The 22,133-nt window shown below is 46.9% G+C and overlaps 1 protein-coding gene across 1 annotated transcript; it reads left to right on the plus strand.

Annotated features, from left to right (window-relative positions):
* The first annotated feature begins 3,602 nt into the window (after positions 1-3,602).
* Positions 3,603-22,133, plus strand: HGD (homogentisate 1,2-dioxygenase). The gene is made up of 14 exons (XM_090150185.1): positions 3,603-3,791; positions 7,550-7,621; positions 8,951-9,039; positions 9,865-9,970; positions 12,035-12,094; positions 12,267-12,358; positions 12,834-12,868; positions 13,764-13,843; positions 14,221-14,320; positions 16,495-16,619; positions 17,200-17,304; positions 18,410-18,536; positions 21,203-21,384; positions 21,987-22,133. The coding sequence occupies exons 1-14, from the start codon at positions 3,777-3,779 to the stop codon at positions 22,116-22,118; spliced, it is 1,320 nt and encodes a 439-aa protein (XP_090006311.1). The 5' UTR covers positions 3,603-3,776; the 3' UTR covers positions 22,119-22,133.

The following is a 22,133-nucleotide window of genomic DNA, read 5'->3' on the forward strand; positions in this document are numbered from 1 at the left end:
AGTGGTGGTGGGTGTCAGTGGTGTCAAAAGCAACATGAAAGGCAAGCCATGTCCCAGGTGGCCATGAAGATTTTGACAAGTGTGACATGTAGGCTTTTGTTCATTGCTGGCAAAAATGCATAGCTAGTGGTGGTGACTACATTGAAAACTAGTGTTTTGTAGCTGAGAATTTGCTCTACCAAATAGTGTTATTGTGCTCTTTGTACCTGTTGTAGTTTTCATTGAAATAAATGGGAACCATTACTTTTGGAGCATCCTTCATAAAAACAAGGCCTTTATTTTCATCTGACACATCAGAAGAAAACAAGTGAGCAGGACCTGTAAAAACCTATTGAGCAAAATGAAATGTATGTTTTTGAAGAAGAATGTAAGATGAAGTCCCACTGCACAGCTCAAGGAAGGGGAAGCGGATCTTGAAGCCCCTGAAACTTTGTAACTTTGTTTTCCAAAACAGGTAATTCTTCAATGTCAGAAAATGTGAGATAAACTCTACCCTTACATATTGTCTGGTAAGAAAGGAATCTCCAGGGTAGATGGCAGATGCTGAGTACTTTATTTCTTTGGCTATGATGAATCGCTGTTCAGGGTTAGCTAAATTATTTGCAGTTCTGTTTGAAGGGGAGAATTCCTTGGTGCTGACATGATTTCTTATGGTAATGCTAGAAGAGGCAAGTGTATAGAGACAGTCTTCCTGGGTATATGGGTAAGATGGCAATCAGTAACTGAGAACTAAAGAAAGCTTGTAACTTGGAGATTGTTATGTCTACATTCTTCTAGAGCCTAGCACAAGGTGGTTCAGGTCTATGGTTCAGACTTTCAGGTGCTGCCAAAACAAAACAATTGATATTCTCAGTTGAACTTGTCCCCATTGTACCCACATTGTAATATGAATAATTTTTTATCTGTTTTAGAGCAAACATCAGCTAGGCACTGCTCCCTTACACTACACAATCAGGTTAGCTATGTGTGTTCCTGGTGACATAACCTCTAGCTTCATGAAGCCAGAAGAGCTAAACTCAGTCCCAGCAGTGTCTAAGCAAGGAAAGCTGGAGACAGTAGGCCAATCTTGATCTTAAACAGACAGAAATCCCCACAGAGTTTGAGAAAGAATGGGACACTTCCTTTCTTAGGTCATCTCTCCACAACATTCATTGTCTCTACTGGTTCTGAGGCACCATAACTCCAGACAGTGCTGTCAATTAATGTCTTGCATCTTTCTAGACAAGTCTTTGACTACATCTCTCTATCTCCATTTCCAAGTAATTCCTCCACAGCCCATGTTTCCCAAGATGCATCTGTGCTTGCTGTGTTTCTGTTCATTTCGTGTTTGCCATGTGTGAAACGGCATGCCAAAATGAAGACAGACTGCCTCAAAGCCTGTCAGCCACATGGACAAACAAAAAAAAAAAGCAATCAAGGAGCTGGTGAGGTGCTGTGGACAGCTTTGGCTATGGTGCTCCTGCTCCTGGAAGACAAGTATTGTAGGACAGAGGAGGTGCTGCATCCAATTTTAGGCCACCCCAACACAGGACTGACAAATGGCTGTAAGTTGAACGGTGGCCAAGATGCTCAAGGGTCGGAGCTCTCCTCTGATGAGGGACTGGGCTGGTTTGGCCTATAAATGATGCAACCTTGGGAGAGCCAAAACCTGTGGGGACGATACCAAGAAGATAGATAGCACCTGCCTCTTCATAGTAGTCCATGATAAGACATCTACCACTAACTCAAACATGGGAAGAGCGAGCTGCATAGAAGTTAAACTTTTTGACCATAAGGACAGCTGCCAGGTGAGGCTGTGCATTCTCCATCATTAGAAGTCTTCAAAACAATACTGCATAAAGCCTTAGGCAGCCTGGTATGATCTCAAAGCTGACTTTGATTTAAGTTGAATATTACTGTAGTGACTTTCTCAAGTCCTTCCTGACCAGTATTATTGTGTCATCCTAAGAGGGGATATCCAAGGCAAACTACCTCTCCCTTACAAATAATCACTGTCTTAAAAAATCATAGAGTCATTAAGGTTGGAAAATACTTCTAAGATCAAGTCCAACCATTGATCCATCCTCACCTCATGCCCAGTAACCATGTCCCTCAGTGCCATATTTGCAGTTACTGAACAACTCCATGGATGGAACTGCACCACTTCCCTAGGCAGTGTGTGCCAGTGCCTCACCATTCTTTCTGAGAAGAATTTTCCCCTAATATCCAACCTGAACCTTCTCCTGTGCAACTGAAGGCCACTACCTTTCTCCCTATCTCTAGTTAAGTGGGAGAGGAGGCTGACATCCACCTCGCCACAACCTCCATTCAGGGAGCTATAGTGACTATTAAAGTTTCCCCTGAGCCTCCTCTTCTCCAGACTGAACAATCCCCATTCCCTCAGCCACTCCCCATAAGACTTGTGCTCCAGACCCCTCTCCAGTTCCGTTGCCCTTCTCTGGGCACACTTCAGGGCCTTGATGTCTTTCCTGTAGTGAGGGGCCCAAAACTGAACACAGCACTTGAGGTGTGACCTCAGCAGAGCAGAGGGATGATCACCTTTCTAGTCCTGCTGACTACACTATTTCATATACCCCATTCACTCTTTCATAGCAGTCAGCCTAGTTTGCCAGAGCTGCTGCTGGAAGAACAGGCAGCAGAGCTGGAGCCATTTTGTCACATCCACAGAGAAGAGCTGTTTTAGAGCAGTGCATCTACCAAGCACTAGCACTGAGCAAAGGCATTCCCTTTCTCTGTAGACTTTAAGAAGTGGCAGGTCTCAATGGCCTTGGTGTGTTACTGAGGGTAGTGTAAGGAGGTTTTTGGAGAAGGCAGGCTGTTAGGAGTTGTCCCTCTCACAGCACGTTAACCACAAGTTCACATCTAAATCTGAATGTGTGCCTCCCAGTAGAGCTACAGAAAGGAAAAAACATTGCCACTTTTTTCTTTTCTTTTTTTTTTTTTTTTTTTAAGATAAAGGAGAATTCAAAGTAAAAAAGAAAAATCAAATAAAATCAATTGCTCTTTTGTTTTTCCTGCAACTTCTGGAAATGCAGAGTTGCTTTCATTAGTATTCTGTGCCACCTGCTTGTTTCTGCTCCTTCCTTGGCAACAGCTTTCCTGCAAAATATTAATATTTCAGAGTTTTGTAAGTTTTGTTCACCAGCTCTAATGGTAAAGTACAGAGCCATTCCCTGCCTCTGCCCCTGAAGTGCTGTGTAATGTTGCCACGCAGTGTTGCACCAAAATCACTGACTTCACCAGCATGGGGATATGATCCCTTCTGTCCCCTAAGACCAGATGCAATGTGGCTCAGAGGCATAATGAGCAAATGTGTGTTTATGCATTTAGAGGGCCATACACAAAAATTGCTAGGGGTGTGATTTATAGTAGAAGCTCATAAATAAGTTGCAAAAATGACTTTTCTTTGTTCTTAAATGTCTTGTCTTGTCTTCTCGCCCATGTGTAGGAACTACAACCCCTTGTTTAAAAGCTGGTGGAAAAAGCAGCAGTGACAGTGTCCCCCTCACGTCCATTTCTTATTTCCAAACCCTTCCTGGGACTGGCCCACGGGGAAGGCTGGTGTTTGATTAAACACAGACTGGGCTGAGCAAACAATTCCAGAGCTCTCTTGGACTTTCTCACTTCCAGTCCGTGACCAGCTCAGCTGAGTTGATGCAGCCCTCCTGGCTGGACACACACACACTCACAGACTTCTGAAACCACATCAGGCTGTGTTGGCTATTTATCTGCTTGGAGTTTCCATCTGCTGACAAAGGAGGAAGACCAAGAGGACCATGACAAGCCTGAAGGTGAGAGGCTGTGAGTGCTGGGACTAAAAGTGCTGGGGCTGCCTGCCCTTGTCATCCCCTCCATGCCCCTCACTTGGCACCAAGCCTCCCTGACTGGTCCCTCTGGAGGGGCTGGTGGAAGTGAGGTGCAGGATAGTGAGCTGTGCAGTTGAGGTCTGGTGATAGGTTTTAGCTGGAGGTAATGTCCCATTTAGTTGCAACGTGTCTCCCTTCTGTGTTTTAAGGTGTGTTTAAAAGACCTCTGAAGACATAGGATTTTGCTATATTTCACCCAAATGGGCTATTGTCACTTTCTTCTCCTTTGGAAATCGTTCTTGATCTGGCTGGGCCTGTTCAGGACCTCTGCATTACCTTATTTGTTCTTCCCCTCTCCCTCTTGCCCTGCTGCCAAGAGGTGTTTCCCCCTCAGCCTATGAAATCTAGCCACTAACATCTGCCCAGCTGTTGCAACCCTGGTGCAATCTTGCTGAGTGGCCCAGGGAAGCTCCATCCTTGGTCGATGTCTCAGTGTAAATGGAAAATTCAGTGCCAGTTCCTCCTGACAAGCCAAGCCGCCATGCCCTCCTCTCCCAGCACAGAGTGAATTGTGAATTGCAAGGAGGGCAGGATGTTGTTCTATTGCTCATTTATAGCACTGAAATCTCAAATTTTGCCAGAACTTTTGTGGTGCAGAGGACCAGGTCATCATTAGAGTGGGTGACATCTCATCGCAGGACCACCATGTTCCTCCCCAGACACAGGGGCTGGCACTGTTAGGAAGCCCATTTGTTTTTACCACACTACTGCCCCTATTTTCATTCATCTTCCTGTGAGTTTGCCTCAAGCATGCCAGTGTTGGCCCCTCTGAGCTGGGACAAGGCAGCGAGTTGTTTGTGCAGAGATGAATGTTGCTTTCGTGCATCCTGCAGCAGTAGCAGATAGAGAAATGTATTATGCAGCGTTTGAAGAAGGGCCTTAATTATCTTGCAGCCCGTGTGTTTAGACTTCAAATGCATTTTTTTCCCATCCCTGCTGTCTAATCTGGTGAACAAAAGGTTATGGTTTATAGGTCAGAGCGTGACACCCATTGCGAGCTCTCTGCTTTGCATCCCAGTTAGTGCAATCAAGGCGCTTTGCTGAATTTTTAATGCTGTGCTGTGCTTTCATCTCTCCTATTTTACTGAAAAGCAACAAAACAAAAACAAGGTGGAATCAGACATACTCCTGAGATCCTGCTTACATAAAAATCTATGGGATCGTGAACAAAATAATGACAATAATTGAAAGGAGAAGGGAAAGCAAAGGACCACAGAGAACTTCTTGTTTCACAGCGAAATACCTGCCCAATGACTAAAAAAGTCCCTGATAAGCTAGGTGCCATGGAGGAGGAGCAGGGACTGAGCAGCAGGTCACTGCCCTGTGCTGTGTCATGGAGAAGAGTTGGTCATGAAGGTTTGGTTGTGGAGAATAAGTGGTTGTGGAAATGAAGGAGAGGTAATGGAGAAGAAGGTTTGGCCATAGGGAAGAAGGGTTTGCCATGAAAGACAGCTGATCATGTGGAAGAAGGATTGCAATGCCCCAAAACACCCCTCTGGCCTACAGGGGTTGAGAACAGCCAGCCCAACAACTGTGGCTGTACTCTGGAGACAACAGACAAGGAAAGCCATTCATTAGGAGGTTTTCAGCCTTTCTGAGCCGGGCTCAAAGCTGGACCTGAGCAGCTGTTTCCTCTTGCTGCAAAGCATCTGAGCTCTATGACATTTTAATTATCCCTCAGCACTGGTTTACTTAGAAAATAAACTAATAGGCAAATAAAATCACGAAAGGAAGATAAATAAATAAACAAATTCTCTACTCCCCAGCCAGAATATGTGCATGCAAATAATAGCAAGCTTTAACTCCCCAGCCATGCGTTTACACGTGGGAGCTTGTGCAGGATTTTTTTGGCAAACCACATCGTGTTCTGTGCTGACCCCTGTAGGAAAGGCGAGGAGGCAACCCTCCCCAGGGGAATGACAAAAGAAAGTGAGTGAATGAGAAAAGCCACACCAAACAGCCAGTTAAAACCTGGAGCAATGAAACCACAGGACTATAAATCACCATCAGGACATCATCTGACTCCCGCAGCTGCAGTCCTGCCCGCCAGAGGGAAGTGTCTTTTTTTTAGCCCTCAACACGGTTACCTGAGGATTTTTTTTTCCCTTAGCAGAGAAAAACTGATTTGCCTGGACAATGATGCAGCAGCTTCTCCCTGCATTCCCCAAAAAAGACTCTCCACCAGCTTTAAGCTGAAGTATTTTGCAGACAGGGGTGATGTTCTGCAAAGCAGTTTCATTAACCCTCCCTATGCTGAGCATCCTTACCTGCTCCTTTCTTTCCCTGTTTGCAGAGGCTGGCCTGCCAGCCAGGGCTCCCTCCTGCCTTCATCCTTTGCAGCTGGTGAAGGAGAATGCAGTGGGGAGATGTGGGTTCACTCTGGAACTGCTGCAGTTCCAGCAGGTAGTGCTGCATTTCCTTTCAGAAAGAGGGGAAAAAAGAAAAAAAAGGCAGAAATGCTCCAGCACAATACCTTTGCCAAGGGTGGTTAGATGGCCTGCTGCTTTGCATACCAATGTGCTTCGTGCAGAAGCAGGTGGAGAGCAGAGTGTGTAAGGAGAGATCCATCCTCCCCAGTCCTACAGAAAGCAGGTTCGGGTGAGGCAGGGCTTCTGGCCAGCATGAATCCCTCTGGGAAGGGACTTTTTTTACAAATAGCTGACAGGCACCTGAGAAAAACTCATGTTTTTTCAGCAAAATCTGAGAATGGGGTGAAAAAATCCAGGCACCGCAGTAACAAACCCAATCTGGCTCTGCTCAAGGCAACGGCAGCACTGTTCTGTCCAAATTGGACAGCTGGGCAAGCACCTTGCTCCAACTCGAGCTAAATGCACTCCTGCCTACCCTAGAAGATGGGGCTGCAGCAAATTTTGTGCCACTGAAAGTAAAGAATTTTGAAAAGGTCAATCTGAAGCTGGGAGGTCTGAGTGAACAAGCTGCCTCCCAGCAGTATCATGAGCACCTTCAGGCTGCATGCACAGAGAGGGACAGCAGGCAGCATGAATATTTAACTCTGTTGCTGGGCCATGAGGCTGAGCGATTGATCACAGCCAAAAGACCTCTGCATTCATGCAGGGTGCAGTGGGGATGCTTCTTTCTATAGGATCAGAAGGGCTGCCTCCCCTGAGGTTCTGCAGCCTCCCACTGTGCCCTCACACAGAACATGTTGGATGGGTCCCTCACCTGTACACTGCCTAGGGCCCTGATTGGTCACCTTAATTCTTGCTTGCTGCCATGGTAGGCAGCTCACACCCCACTGGGTTACACTCATTTAGGGCAAATCAGTGAGATGCTTAAGTCCCAGCAGAGCCTCCTTTCCTTCCTCATCCCTGCTAAGTCCTGACCTTTCTTGTGATGGCCATGGGGATGTGTCATGAGAACCATGCAACCAAATGACCCCCAGTTTCAATCCCTGGCACAGAATGTCAACAACATGTACATGCAGGTCTAACAGAAGAGCAGGTCCTGATTGTGCTTCTCAGCCCACCACAGGGTTTGGCTAGTGAAACTGACTTGGGAGATGGCAAGATGGTGCATGGAAGCAAGCAAGCAGGCCACTTGGGGAAAGTCTCAGTGTGTGCAAAGATCGTGGAAAAAAGCACAGGGAAGGGAGGGGTGAGTTGTCTGGGGAGGTTTCACTTGTGTTTTCAAAACACTGAAGAATTGTGTGATTTACTTTACAGTACATGTCAGGATTTGGAAACGAACATGCTTCTGAAGACCCGCGCTGTCCAGGAGCTCTACCAGAGGGACAGGTACAGAGTTTGAGTTTGTGAAAATGCTTAATTAAAAAGACATGGAACAGAATGAGTGTATCTGTTCCCTAGGCTTCCTCCTAAATTAATGTGTTTTCTTTCTCTCTTCCACAATGAAAGTCTTCAGGAGCCTCCCTTATGCAAGATGAGAATAATAAGATCCGGCAAACATCATAATTAAATACTTCCCATTATGCCTTCTATGTTAAAGTTACTTGTGAGGCTCCAAATTTTGCTTGGGAGCTGCAACTCACCTGGCTTTCCTCTGCTCAGCAGCAGCTTTTCCGAAAGGATTTGGGAATGGAAGTTGCTTGGGCGTGCTGAGTAGAAGGGAACTGGTGGGGGCTGAGTCAGAGCAGAAGTCTGAGGCTTGGCTTGGGGACAGTGCACACTGCTGTGGATCTCAGCAGAAACGGATTTAACTCAGTGGGGTTACTGGCCTTTGGCAGGATGGCAGCTGCCCTCTATGAGCTGTCGTAAATGGGCAGATCTGTGGTTAGAAATAAACAACTTCAGAATACACTCGATTTAAACGCACCATGTTGGGTTGTTTTAATGGATTCACTTCTCATGTGGTGCTATGCACTCAGTCCCTTCTCTCCTTTCTGTGGGTCTCCTTATGGCAGCAGGAATTTCCTGGCTTTGCTGAAGTATCCCACCAAAGAGCCCTCATTAGGACAGAGTTTGGGCTCAGCATAGAAAGAGTTAATAGAAAACATGACTATGAAGTAGATGGAAAATCTTCAGTCCCAAGGGTGGATCCTTTCTCCACTGCAGTATTTGTAAGACCAGCATCTGCAGTCATGCTGGCTCAGATAAAAATGACAAAGGCTATTGATCCCCCTGCTCCACTGTGTACCCTTGCCAACAAAACAGAGTTTGCAGGGTGGGAGATATGTGATGGGAGCTTTTCCTCTTACTGATTCTTCCCTGGCAGGTGATGCTGCAGGGTGACCCAGCATGGCAGGGACAGGATTCTCACCCATAACCTGCAGAAGGGAGGGAAGCAGTGAACAGTGTATGGCTGCCAAAAAAAAAAAAAAAAAAAGAGAAGAGAGACAGCACTTACAGACTGTAATAATATACTGTCTGTAAGTGCTGGGAATAACACTCTTTACTATGGTGCTCTCACTGCATTCTGGTGCTAGCAGCTCCTGATGGCTGTGAGAGCTTCCAGGTGATGCTACAGAGGAATGGATTTTAGGCTGGGCTGGTACATATTGGGCATCCTGACAGTGGGGATATAAGGCTATCTGGGCTGTTCACAGACTGACTGGGGTTGAGTGCCTCACATCCTTCACAGCTGGTTCCTATTTCTCCCCGCTGCAGAACAACCCACAGGTCTGCCCCTATGGCCTCTACGCGGAGCAGCTCTCGGGCTCAGCCTTCACCTGTCCCCGGGCCACCAACAGGAGGAGGTACGATGGTGGCACACGTGGGGACAAATCAGGACACATGCAGGTGCCCTTGGATGTCTTGGGACATGGGGGCAGGACACTGACATCAGCCCTGGATTGAGAAACCTTTTCTTTTCACAAACCAAGTGTCAGACTCATGTGTTTCTGAGGGGCTTCTGAGATGTCCATTCTTGGGCTGCCATTGCCCTCTATCAGAAGAGCTCGCCCTGCAAAGGGTGATGGGCTCCAGTGGTGCAGGATGACATGGTGAGCCCACCACATTGCTGAGCCTCAAAGGATGGTGGCATAAACTGTTCAGCAGCCAACTGGGCAGCTGAATCACACTAGGCAGGGGGCTGGCAGCTCTCACAGTGATCAGGAAGAGACCTCCAGATAATACTCAGACAGTGATGGAGGCATGGGGGACTTTCTGTGGTGCTAGGAGGCCTCATCTCCCATAAAACTTTGACCCCACAGGTGTATGCAGCCATACAGGATTTCAGCAGTCTACCCAAATTCAGGTGTTGGCTGTGATCTTCTAGCTCCTGAAGCTCCTCTGGTCTTTTAGTTAGGTACTATGCTCATTAGAACTCTTGAACTTCAGTCTTTATGTAGCCTTTGTTCCCACCTGAGAAATAGCTGTATTTCACTACAAATATAATAAAATCCCTCTAGAATCCCCCTACCTCTCTGGAAGTCTCGGACTGTGAGACAACATTCAATATGTAATATACCACTTGCTCCAGTGGCCACCAACACAAATATTCCTCCTGCCCACTGGGGTTCATTTGCACAGAGGACCTCACCTCTTCCCCAGCCTCATACCATCCATGTCCCTCCCCACAGCTGGCTCTATCGGATCCTGCCCTCTGTCTGCCACAAGCCCTTCCAGCCTCTGCACGAGGGCCATCTGACACACAACTGGGATGAGGTGGAGCCTGACCCCAACCAGGTAACCTTGCCCTCCAGCCAGGGATGGGGGACAGCCCTTGGTATGATGCGGGTTGCAGGATGCGGGCTGCTCCTTCATCCTCCCGCATCTGAGGCTCACACTGGGGCCTACACTGCCATCACCTCCTGCCAGGAGGCTGCTGGCTGCCAGCCTGCTCCTCTGCAGCCCTCCTGGGAAATCAAGCTCCATTCTGGAGAGGCACAGCGTTTGTTTCCCTCTGTTACGGCCTTGCTATCATCTTTAATCATTATTTCTTTCCTGCCAGCCCCAGGACATTTAGCTCTGCTAATCTGCCTCTTTCCTCCTGCTGTGCTCCTTTTGACATAACCTCGTGCTCATTGATTTCTGCTCCTCCCTCTTCTGATGCATCATCGTTAGCCATCCTGCAGCCTCCTGGTGGCCTCCCCATTTGTCTAAATACTTGCCTGGTTTTGCTGGAACATGTTTTCCAGCCACTGACTGAGCACAGGTGACAGGCTGCTGTTTAGGTTCCTGCAGTTTTCCTCCCCAAACACAGCTCAACTGCAGCTGTGCAGGCTCCCAGCCCATCCCCAGCTCCCCATGGCATTCTGCACTTCACCTAGTTCACACCACAGCTTTTCCCACTGTCATCCATCTGAAGGGATTACCATGTGGAGCCGTCTCATGCACAGCTCATTGAAGCCAATGGGGAAAAAAAAAAAACCTTTAGCCTTGAATGCTGCCCAAAGACAATGGCAGAGTTATAAAAAGCACAGTGTACACAAAGCATAGATGGAGACAAAGAGGGTGAAAAAATAAGGCATGGCATCCATGCAAAGAATGCTGATGCAGAAGAAAGATCTCCAGCACAAAAAAGAGTTGGCCAAAGGAAGCCACGATTTCTGGGCAGGGAGAAAATGAAGCACCACTGATAGCTTCTCTGTTTTAAGCACCCATGTGGATGTCTGACTCAACACCCCAGTTCTGCTGTACTTACAGCGGTAAAGTGCAAACTCAACAGGGATCCTCTGGGTAAATGGCACATGGAACCAGTCAGTGGCTTAGCAGCTTGCAAAATTTGGGCAGAGAAGCACCACCTGTGAGCTGGATTGCAAGCTGATCTCTGCTCTCCTTCTCCCACTGTTTACTTCCTTTTAGACCACTTTCATAACCATTTTTTTTTTCTCTTCTTGTCCCCACTCTATCCCTGCTGCATTCTGCGTCTTCTCTTGCTGTCTGTCCATCCATGTATCCATGCTGTCAGTGGCTGCCCATTCCCAACCACTCTCCTGGATCACAGAATCACAGAATGGCCAGGGTTGGAAGGGACCTCAAGGATCATGAATCTCCAACCCCCTTCCACATGCAGGGCCACCAACCTCCACATTTAATACTAGACCAGGTTGCCCAGAGCTCCATCCAATCCAGCCTTGAACACCTCCAGGGACAGGGCATCCACAACCTCTCTGGGCAGCCTGTTCCAGCACCTCACCACCACTCTCACAGTAAAGAAATGCCCAGCTCTGGATGGCCAGAGCTACTTGCATTTCATCTGAGGCACAGCATATCTGTGCAGGAGACATTTCTGATGGCCAGAACCAGCAGGATTTCAGGTGTTTGGGTGAATTTGTACCAAAATCCCTCCTGCAATGGGCTCATAGCTGTGGCACCTGATTCTGAAGAGATACAGTGAGACCCTAATGATGCTCTTTAGTGGCAACAAGCACACTGGGGACCCCTCTGGCACATTCTGCCTAGGGGTCCCACTAGGTCTTGGGAGGAAATTCCCTGCTCTCAGCAGTGTTGTTAGTAATAGAGGAACAGACAGCTTTTAAATAGGATTTAAAAAAAAAAAAAAAAACACCAACCTTGGCTCTCAGACAGGCCAGCCAATTACTTTACAAAATTATGACTCAAAGGGAAAGAGCTCCATAAATCAAAAGAAACCTGCAGACCAAATTAAGCAAGGCAAAGAGGAAACAGAAGCTATCTCAGCAAGTAGAGGGCAATAGGGAGGGGGAGCGGGCTGCTTCCTCTTGAACTGCCATTATTTATCTTATAACCACCTTGTTCCCTTTTTGCTTTCTGTTTGCTGCAACCTAGCTGAGATGGAAGCCCTTTGAAATACCGAAAGCCTCCCAGAACAAGCTGGACTTTGTGAATGTAAGTTGGGGTGCCAGGGCTTAGGATTTCAAAGAAAAGCAAACTAATTGGCTAAAGCAAAAAGTGGCAAAGCAGTTGGCTGATACACAGCCAAGGGATGGGATGAAGCAGGATGGGGCTGCACATCCTGACTGCCTGGCACTCATTTCCAAGGCCTGGGGTCTGCCTGCAGGGACTGCACACTTTGTGCGGCGCCGGAGAGCCCCGAGGACGCAGCGGCATCGCCATCCACATCTTCGTCTGCAACACCTCCATGCTTGACAGGTCAGGGACTGGTTGTTGGAGGCTGGGCTGAATGAGGGATATGGATGCAGGGATGCAGGTAAAGGAGATGTGATGTGCCCAGAGGCTCTTGTCCCAAGGACCAAAGCTCCTCGGAGGTGAATACAGCCTCTGGAGAGCATCGCTACCCATTGCCAAAGGCTGATTCATCCAAGGCCACAGAGACAACATCAAAGTGGGAAAAGAACCTGCTTCCAGGCTGTACACATCAAACCTGCACCTGCCTGTGTGTCACCTTCCCCGACCCATGTGTTGCATTTCTGTTGGTGTCCCAGCTCAAAACTCCCCTGCTATGGTCATGGTCTGATCCTGGTCCTGGGCACTCTGCTCTGGGTGACCTTGCTTGAGCAGAGTTTGGGCCAGTAACCTCCAGAGGTCCAGCTTCAGCTGTGCTGTGATCCTGTAGGAGCATATGTACAAGTGAAGCCTTGACCTTCCTGTTCTCCTTTTCCTTTAGATGCCTTTATAATTCAGACGGTGACTTCCTGATTGGTGAGTTGATGCACTGGCTTCTCCTTTCTCCTGCAGGGCATATCTGGGTTGCCACCTGCCTGCTTATTTCCTCCTTCAGAGCCAGAGCCTGGCAGCCATCTGCAAAGACTTGAGGAGGGATGACTTCACTCACATGCCATCCAGATGTGGTGGTTTGGCAATAGCTGGGCTGTCAGGCTTGTCCCATCACTACCAAGCAGCACAGACGGAGCACACCCATGCCAAAACTCATTGTTGCTTTTGAGCAGCGACCCAGCTTTCCCAGCCTGGCTCTCAGAGATCCCTTCCCAGATCCCTAGCAGGCACACCGGAGGTTTTCTGGAAAACATAAGCTCTAGAATTTCTTAACAGCTTATAGCGAATTGCCTTCACTGCTTTAGTCCAAGATGATTTGGCATGGTAGCTTAGCTCCCACACTTTGCCAGCCTCAGGCAAGCAGACTGCCATGATGAGAGCTGAGCTTGGCACATGAAGAATGTGCGTGCAGAAAAATACTCTGTACAGCATCACAAGACCAAGAGCCTGATATTTACCTGCATCGTTTTTAGCCAAGGGACAGAAATGTTTCGTGGTCACCAGTGGGAACATTTCTCTCATAAAATAGTATGGACGCCCACCTTCCTTAGTAATTGAGGTAAAGGGCAGGTTTTGTAAATCTGTCACATTTCCATGTCAAAATGTGAGAAATGGGTGCCAAAAAAGCCAAAGAAATTACTGCTGAAAATACTACAAAGAAAGACATTAGTGAAGCACTACTTATGTTCTCAGAAAGCAGGAAGAATAAGTTACTACCTAGCTAACGTAATTGTCCCCTTCTAAGAGGACCGAGAGGAAGCCATCACACACAGTGACAGCCTGTTCCATCATCTCTTCTACGCCCATTTTATTTCCACAGTGCCCCAACAGGGAAAACTGCTCATCACAACTGAGTTTGGGAAGATGCTAGTGGAGCCCAATGAAATCTGTGTTATCCAGGTAAGGACTGTGGTTAGGTGGAGGGCCCGTTGTTGGAGCAAACAGCAAAAACCTGAGCACTGTGTAGTTTATGCTGAGCTCTGTGGGGCTGGAGTGACCAGGGGAACCCAACAGAAGCCAATTCCATCATGTAGCAGAGCCCCAGATGGTACCCATTGCAGGTGGAGAATGCAGTGGCACCCAATTCAAAGAGCGGCACTTCACATGCTGGGATGCATGGCCACAGAAGGTCACACAGCCACATGTAGGCCTGGGGCAATCTGAGGGTCTGCTAGAGGCAGCCAAAGCTACAGCATGTCTGGCATGTCCTGAATTAAGTTGCTTTTGGTTTGTTAGCAAGTACAGGGATGATCCTGACTTCTTCCTTTATTTTCCAGCAAGGAATGCGTTTTAGTGTGGAGGTGTTTGGAGAGACCAGAGGCTACATCCTGGAGGTGTACGGGGCACACTTTGAGCTACCTGACCTGGGACCCATTGGTAACCATCTCCTATCAGACCTACAGTGCATTCCAAAGGGAAAGAGTTAGGAATTGTCAAACTATCTCTTATCTCCCATGTAATCCATCTTCCCATGCACATATTCCTCCCTAAAGGCAGATTCCATCCTGGCACTGTTATTCTCCAGCAGAGCACTGGGGAGCAGAGACAGTTCAGCCATCATGACTTTCCCCTGGGTCTGGAGGGACTGTTTCTTTCCCACTCACTTTTCCACCTTCCTTTTCTTCCTCTGGTCTGCAAGTCCGAGGCTGCTGACACTTTGATGGCTCCTTCTTACAGATATGGAGTAGTTGGAGAGAGTTTAGCAGGTAAAAGGAAAGGTGAATTTCAGAGGCAACGGATACACTTGAAGCCTTATTTTAGAGTTAATAAAGCATTTTGCCCTTCTGCCTATGCTAACACTTTTGTTCCCATAACCAGACTCAGCTTTCTAATACACAGCCAGAGACTCAACACAATGGGAATGCCAGATAAAAAGCAGAGAAAACAAAATGTCTGTGTGTGTGTACAAGCCAGTGTTTTTACTGTGCAAGCTGAGCACTTTGCTGCTGTCTGCACAGGCACCATGTCTCACTAAAGCTCATTAACGTTTGGTCATGAACCACAATATTGGGTGAAACTTTCCTTTCTGGTTAAGAAACTTGGAGGATTTGCTGAATTGCCTGTAGTTTGAAAAGTAATGACCTGTGTTTATTTTCCATGCCATAATAAGTGTATAAAGGAAGGAGGGAGGAAGTGTCAGAAGGTTTTCCCTTGGAGAAGCAGGGATCAGCAACACGAGCAGCACAAGGCTCAGATCAGCCACACAGCCTTGTCTCTGCACTGGGCTGCTGGAGCAGAGCTGCTTTCAGGCAGCACAGGCCCAGGGCTCTCACAAATCACAGACCTCATCTGCCTCCTTTTTCCCTTGGCTGAGCATGTTTTATGGCTCCCAGTGAGATCTAAAATACTGGTTGTGCTTGAGGTAAGCCGAATAGGTATTCTAAACTAGCAACAAGCCTGGCACAGCATGTAAGCACTGAAGGCCTATGAAAGCACCTCACAGCCATAGTGAAGCTGGAGCTCTGGAGCCCACAGGTAGGAGCCTACCCAGCCTGCAGTCCCTGGCTGGGCCCCATTCCAGCATCTGTCCCGTGCGACATGCTCTGCACAGCTTTTCCCACACTGAATCTATACTGATTTTTTCATCAGCTTTCCTTTTAGCAAGTTGGGATTGCCTGCCTTCACCTTGCTTCTTGTGCTATGTGCCTGCTCCACTTGATTATTGCTATTGTTACACCTGCCTGTTCGTGGGAAGTTTTCCCATTAGCTAGTTTTTCAGACACTGTTGGAGAGGAGGGCTTTTTGGTCTCCAGAAGGCAGGAATCTATTATAACATTTACTTTCTGCAGAAAAGAAAACGAGTGCCCTTGCCTGTAGACCTTTTCAGGAGATGGTAATTATGAGAGCTCCTCTTCTTACCACCTACCTATCTTCCCCTCAGAGACCAAGATTCTTTGTATTTCATTCTTATTTTATTCTAACTTTACTTTTCACTTGAAAAATGGCAGCTGGAGAAAAGCACTGACTGTTAAACCTTAGCAGCAGGTAGTAATGTCTTGCATTTTTATCCAAGAAACTCAAAACACTTTGCAACAGTAATGCTAATGAGAAGAAGAATATTGCAGCACCCATATGGTGCTTTGCATTGTGAAAATGCACTCCTCACACTAACCACCCCTTAGTATGCTCAAAGTCTACAAGTATCACTAGCCCTCATTTTATTACTTTTTTGTTCAGAAAAGCATTTTGCTCCCTCATGACATGCTTCTGCATTTCTAAGTGTCCAAGCAGCAGGATGTCCTGGAATAGAGAGCAATTCAGCCTCCATTTTTTTTGCTTAATTCCCAATATCTACACACCTTTAATAGAGGTTGAAGGACTAACCCTGTTTAGGAAAGAATGGAAGGAGACTTGTCTTAGTCACATAAGGGAACATGAACCTAAATGCTAGGATATATTAAAATTATCTACTTATAGGAGCCAAAGAAGCACGTGAATATTGGAGATTTCATGATGGACCCAGAAGTGTGGTCAGTCCCAGTGCAAAAGGGCACCCACAGAGCCCTGTTAGCAGGTTGCCCAGCATGCTCTGACATTTCTTTCTTTTGCAGGAGCCAATGGCCTGGCAAACCCACGTGACTTCTTGGTGCCAGTAGCATGGTATGAGGACCGGAAAATTCCAGGGGGCTACACAGTTATCAGCAAGTACCAGGGCAAGCTGTTCGCGGCCCAGCAGGTAAGGAGGCCACAGGAAAACACTGGAGCAGCCACCAGTGCATAATGCTGTCTCTACAACTTGTTAGCATGCATGTTGTCTCAGGACATTGAGCTGGGTGAAATGGAATAGGATTGAACTCTCACCTTGGCTCCTTTATCTCCCCAGCTGAGGCTCCTCAATTTGCAAAAACAGTCCATGGAAACTTGCTTAACCCAAAGACTCACTGGTGGTCTCAGCCTCCTTATTTCTACATACCCATGTTTCTACCAGATAGGAAAACCCAATGCCAGTTTTAAATGCTGGAGAGCCAGCCAACACTGGAATCCACCTTGTTCAAGCACAGCTTTGGTACTCAAACTTCTTCAGAGATGGAGCCCTGGAGGTAGGGCTAAGGCTCTCCAGGTGGGGATGCTGAGGAAAACCATGACCTTGCAGCATCAGGCTGTGCCTGAAGGGCCTTGTTCTCCAGGCTGTCTGTACATTTCTCACCAGCACTAAACCCATTTTTACCCTTGAGAAGGGGCAGCACCGTGTGTGTGTGCAGAAAGGTGGAGAGCTGTGTGTGGTAACGTTCTCTCTGTCCCTATTGCTTTGACAGGATTTCTCCCCCTTCAACGTTGTAGCCTGGCATGGGAACTACACACCATACAAATACCATCTGGAAAACTTTATGGTCATTAATTCTGTCGCTTTTGACCATGCGGTAAGTTCTGGAGCCAGGCAAGGCAGAGCAAAGCTTTGTGGATGCTGTACCATCAGAATTCACCCAGAGCTCCAGGGTCCCAGTGACTGTTAAAAAATACACTATGCTATAAGAAACAGTGTGAAATCTGCCACATTTGTTTTCGTGGGCCTCAAACAAGCCCTTGCAAAAAAAAAAAAAAAAAAAGACAGCCTCCATGTTGGTGCAATGACAGAAGTGGAGGTTGATCAGCTTCCTAAACAGCTTAGCATAGAAAGCCTGCGCTCTGGAAGAAGGCTGAATACTGAAGCCAGTATGCACCATGTAACTCAGAGAAAAGATGTGTGCTTAAAATTCTTGTTTTGATTTTATTGCAATTGTACAGGCTCCTTCCCATGGTTCATCTGAACCCTTGAAATACATTCCAAGAGCTGGCAGCTCTCATTGCAATAATTTCTAGATCTTATGGAAAGTAACTAAAGCCAAAATCAATATGAGCAGCTCTTCTAAAAAGGAAACCAGCCCAGTGGGAGAGGTGCCCACAGCCATACCATCTCCTGGCACTCCTTCTGCAAGTGGGTGTGCAAGGAGATGGAAGCACCGCTAGGGAGACAACCAGCAAAAAGCATTGTTTAATTTCTAGAAAAACCTGCCAGGAGAAAGACAGGTTTGGGATCAAAGCCCAGAAAATCGCTCTACTGGAGTGGAAACTTCAAAAATCCTTGAAGCAAGTGACAATTTATCTGCACTCTGTTCTCCCTGTTAGTCAGCCACTGGTGCTGTGAGGCAAATACCCCTGGTAGGATGTTGTGCTCCAAAAGCTGTCAAGAAAGAGGTGCAGTTTCATGGTAGGAGCACTGGAGACTGCTCCTGGAGTCACAGTGCTGCATCCCAAATCCTAAAGATACCATGCTTGCTCCCTCTGTCACAGCTTTCTCCTCTACACAAGGGGGAATTGTGACCCTTTATGATGAGAAGGGAGGGAAAGCAAATTATTTTGAGATCCTCAAATTGAAGAAAGCAGGGAAAGGCCAAGGTCTGTTATGCATATTCATATCCAGATTTATCGATGGGGTGACCTGAGTCATGCTCTGTTTGATGCTTTTTGCTTTGTTGTTTTTTTCAGGATCCATCTATCTTCACTGTGTTGACAGCCAAGTCAACCCGTCCTGGAGTGGCAATAGCTGACTTTGTCATATTCCCTCCACGATGGGGGGTTGCCAACAACACCTTCCGGCCGCCTTACTACCACAGTACGTCTGGTCTTTGTGGGTTTGATTTGAGTGCAGAGGCGCAGAAAAACCAAGCCTCCATTTATCTGAAAGCACACACAGTGAAAAAGTCTCATTTGTTGCCCTTGGCACAGTTAGACACAGCTTCTTGGAGTCAGTGAGTTCTCCTTGAAAATGAACAAAACCAGAGATGTTCTTATTTGCAGAATCTCGGGAAAACTCAGAGGTGAGGGCCGGTTGTGCTTGTGTAGGTGTTGTGCCTGTACCCAAGGGGCTCCTGCTGAGACAGGGTACAGACTTAAATTTCACTGCATGAACAGGTCAGATATTATCCTGCCATCTAGCCATGAATTACAGAACAACTCATTAGGGTACAAAAGAACGGGAGAATGGACAACACGCATGGAGTAAAGCACTGTGAGAGCTGGCCGTGATCTAGCAGGGTGATCTCAGACTTGCAGTGAAGGGTTGGGTTGGCTCTCCTGAGTCCCTCTTCACTGCTGCACAGTGGTGGAGGTACCACTGGCATTTACAAAAGCCAGAGGAAGGAACTAGGCTCCTTCTCAGATTGAGAACTGGCTGTATTTGGGGGATTTTGTCACCACCCCTAGGGGTAGTTTCTTTCTGGTAGTCCCTGCCACATGTTGCACTGAATGGATGCTAGAAGCCTGGCTCTCCACACTGGGTTACCCTGCCAGACTCCATGCAGACAGCTACCACAGGTATTCGTTTGACCACAATGCCTTGGCCATAGGTTTAGCACTGAATCCATGGCGACCATGGTGCATCTGCTCTAGCCCACTAGAGGACTAAAGCTTGAATGGGTACAGTTGGCATCACAACAGCTAGTCCTCAGGACATGTACTTACTAGTTCCCTCAGAAATTTGTGCTGTGATGAGAACTTTGTGTCACTGCAGAGCATAGCAGGACAAGAAACTGGGGGGTAGGAGAAACACTAGTTCAGTAAATCTTCTCTTCCAAACATTTTTCAAGAGATCTTGAAGAGAGTTAAAGAGTTCTTTTCCCAGAAACCCCCTTTGGCCTCCTCTTATGTGCATTAAAAAGTCTGTTCAAAGAAGCATTCAGAGAATTTTGGTGCACTCAGAGTTACGGTTTTCTTGGTGCCTTAACTTTGCTCAGGCAGGAATATAGCCATGGTGTTCCAAAAATTTCCCACCTTAGCAGACACCCCTAGACACCACAACTATTTCAATACAAAGATGGCTGTGGAACTTATAAGTACAATTTCTCTCGGTCACTTTCTGCATGCCTGGAGGCTGTGAATTACTCCTAAAGTCTTTGGGCCAGAGGTAGAAATATATCTAATACCTCTTTTATACCAGGTGTATATATTGCATCTGAGAGAGTGTTTGTATGATTCTTATCTTGGTAGGACAGAATATCTAATAGCCACTGAGGTTTTTTGACTTCGCAACATTGTCTTTGGAGAGGATAGTGCTATTTTACAGACAGGGAGCAGAAGCACACCAAAGTTGCTGGAAGTCACATAGGAAACCTGCAATTGAACAAGAAATTGCTCAACACATAAGTCCCAGCCTGGCTTCCTACTCACCAGCCCATTCTCCCTAAGTGATATGATGAGTTATGTAGTGGACACATATTGGCAATGAAACTCTCACAGCCTGTTCTGCTCCCTGATTGCTCCAAGCACAGCACTTAAGTGAGTTCAATGAAAAGCCTGTACAATCGACTCCTACAGGATATGCTGACAACATGTGATGAAAATAAATGATTGTTTGCATACATTTTTAGGCCAACTGTGCTCAGAGCTAAATTAGTTTTGTTGTTAAGTATTTCAGGCCTCAGGTTGTACTTAACAAGGACAGAACAAGTGGTTAAAAAGGGCTATATATAGCAGAGCTGCAGAAGCATGTCCTGGTTTTGCAGCAAACTGACCACTCAGCAGAAAGCTGCCATATTGTTTAGTCACATCAGCTCTACTAAAGCTGGAAGGCTGCAATGGCAGTTATTAACATACTTTCTTCAGAGGGAGTATAAGTAATAAGTACTGCATTATTGGATTTGGCCACCTGTAGCTAAGTTAGGGTACATCACTCCATTAGTTTCATAGGGTCTGCCTAAGGTATTCTTCCTCAGGGAAAAACAGAATTTGTCTCCTTGTCTTTGTGCACACGGTGGCTCTTGAGAACTAAGCAGATCCTGTGTGCATCAAAAGCATAAGGTACTGAAGTCCCTGGCTGGACTGGAGTGCCAGAAGGACACAGAACAAAATAATTTTGTGCTTCCAGCCTAGGCTGTCTCACCAGGTGGTTGTGCCTCAGTACCTATAACACAAGGATGATTACACTGAACTACCTTTCCAGTGCTTTCAGATCTCTAATATCTCTAATATTGGTCTGTAGATACCAAGTCACTCATACAGTCTGTATGCAGCTTCAGTGCTTACGCAGCTCAATGTAGCAGGAAAAACACACGTCTACCCACATCAATGCTCCTTCATATTAGGGAGTTTTCTGTTTCTGACTCCAGATAACTGAAAGTGTGATAAAACCTTTACCACTTTGCAAGCACTGCCTGTAGGATCCCTGATGTCTCCTTTTTTGCAGCCATGCTTATTAACCTCCACTCCCCATACTACCCGGTTTGTGGGTTTCGAGCTCTTTGCTGCTTTTGTGTCACAAACTTTTCTCTATGCTTTCCTTAGGGAATTGCATGAGTGAGTTCATGGGGCTCATCAAAGGCCATTATGAAGCAAAGGAGGAGGGCTTCCAGCCTGGAGGTGCCAGCTTGCACAGCATGATGACTCCACATGGGCCAGACGCTGACTGTTTTGAGAAGGCGAGCAAAGCCAAGTTGGAGCCTGAGAGAGTTGCAGAAGGGACTATGGTAAGGAGCCTGTAAGGTTTTGTACCCAGCACAAGGTTTTGTACTCAGCAGCATCCTGCTGGTGAGACACTCACAAAGCCTAGCTTCTTACAAGCAAAGTGGAAAAGTTCTTGGAACAAATTGCCACAGCATTCACACCTCTGGCTGACTGGATATGAGATGTGGCAGCTTTGATCTTCTGACCACATAAGTTGTTGCCTGAGCAGGAAGCTGGGAATTTCCATGCCGATTAACTTATTTTTTTGTCTTTGGCTATGGACAAAGAAGTCAAACCCACAACTGTTTTCCTTTCTTACTCCTTAAAATAAAATTACCGTCACCAACAGGCTCAGAGCTAGAGCTCGTTGAGCAACCTGGCTTTCAGGATATGCAGAGTCCAAAGCCACTCCTGGGACCTGGCTAACACCAGCTCTGTAGCGCCAACTCTGAAGAGATGTGCCTATCTCTGCTGGGAGTTGCTTTCTCCCCCTGGTCTGATCAGGTCAGATGAAGAATTTGGCAGAGCTGGACATGTGCACAGCTCCTGTTTGTGCTAGAGTAGAGCCCCCTTGCCTGGATTCAGACTCTCCCTTATCCTAACCTACTTTTCCTATTCCCACCAGGCCTTCATGTTTGAATCTTCCCTCAGTATGGCTGTTACTGAGTGGGGCCTCAAGACCTCCAACCGCCTCGATAAAAACTACTACAAGTGCTGGGAACCTCTGAAAAGCCACTTCAACCCTAACTGCAAATAAAGAGATGGATTTGTT

Source organism: Phasianus colchicus, chromosome 1, assembly GCF_987193195.1.
Source record: "Phasianus colchicus chromosome 1, bPhaCol1.hap1.1, whole genome shotgun sequence".
In the NCBI taxonomy this organism is placed as follows: Eukaryota; Metazoa; Chordata; class Aves; order Galliformes; family Phasianidae; genus Phasianus; species Phasianus colchicus.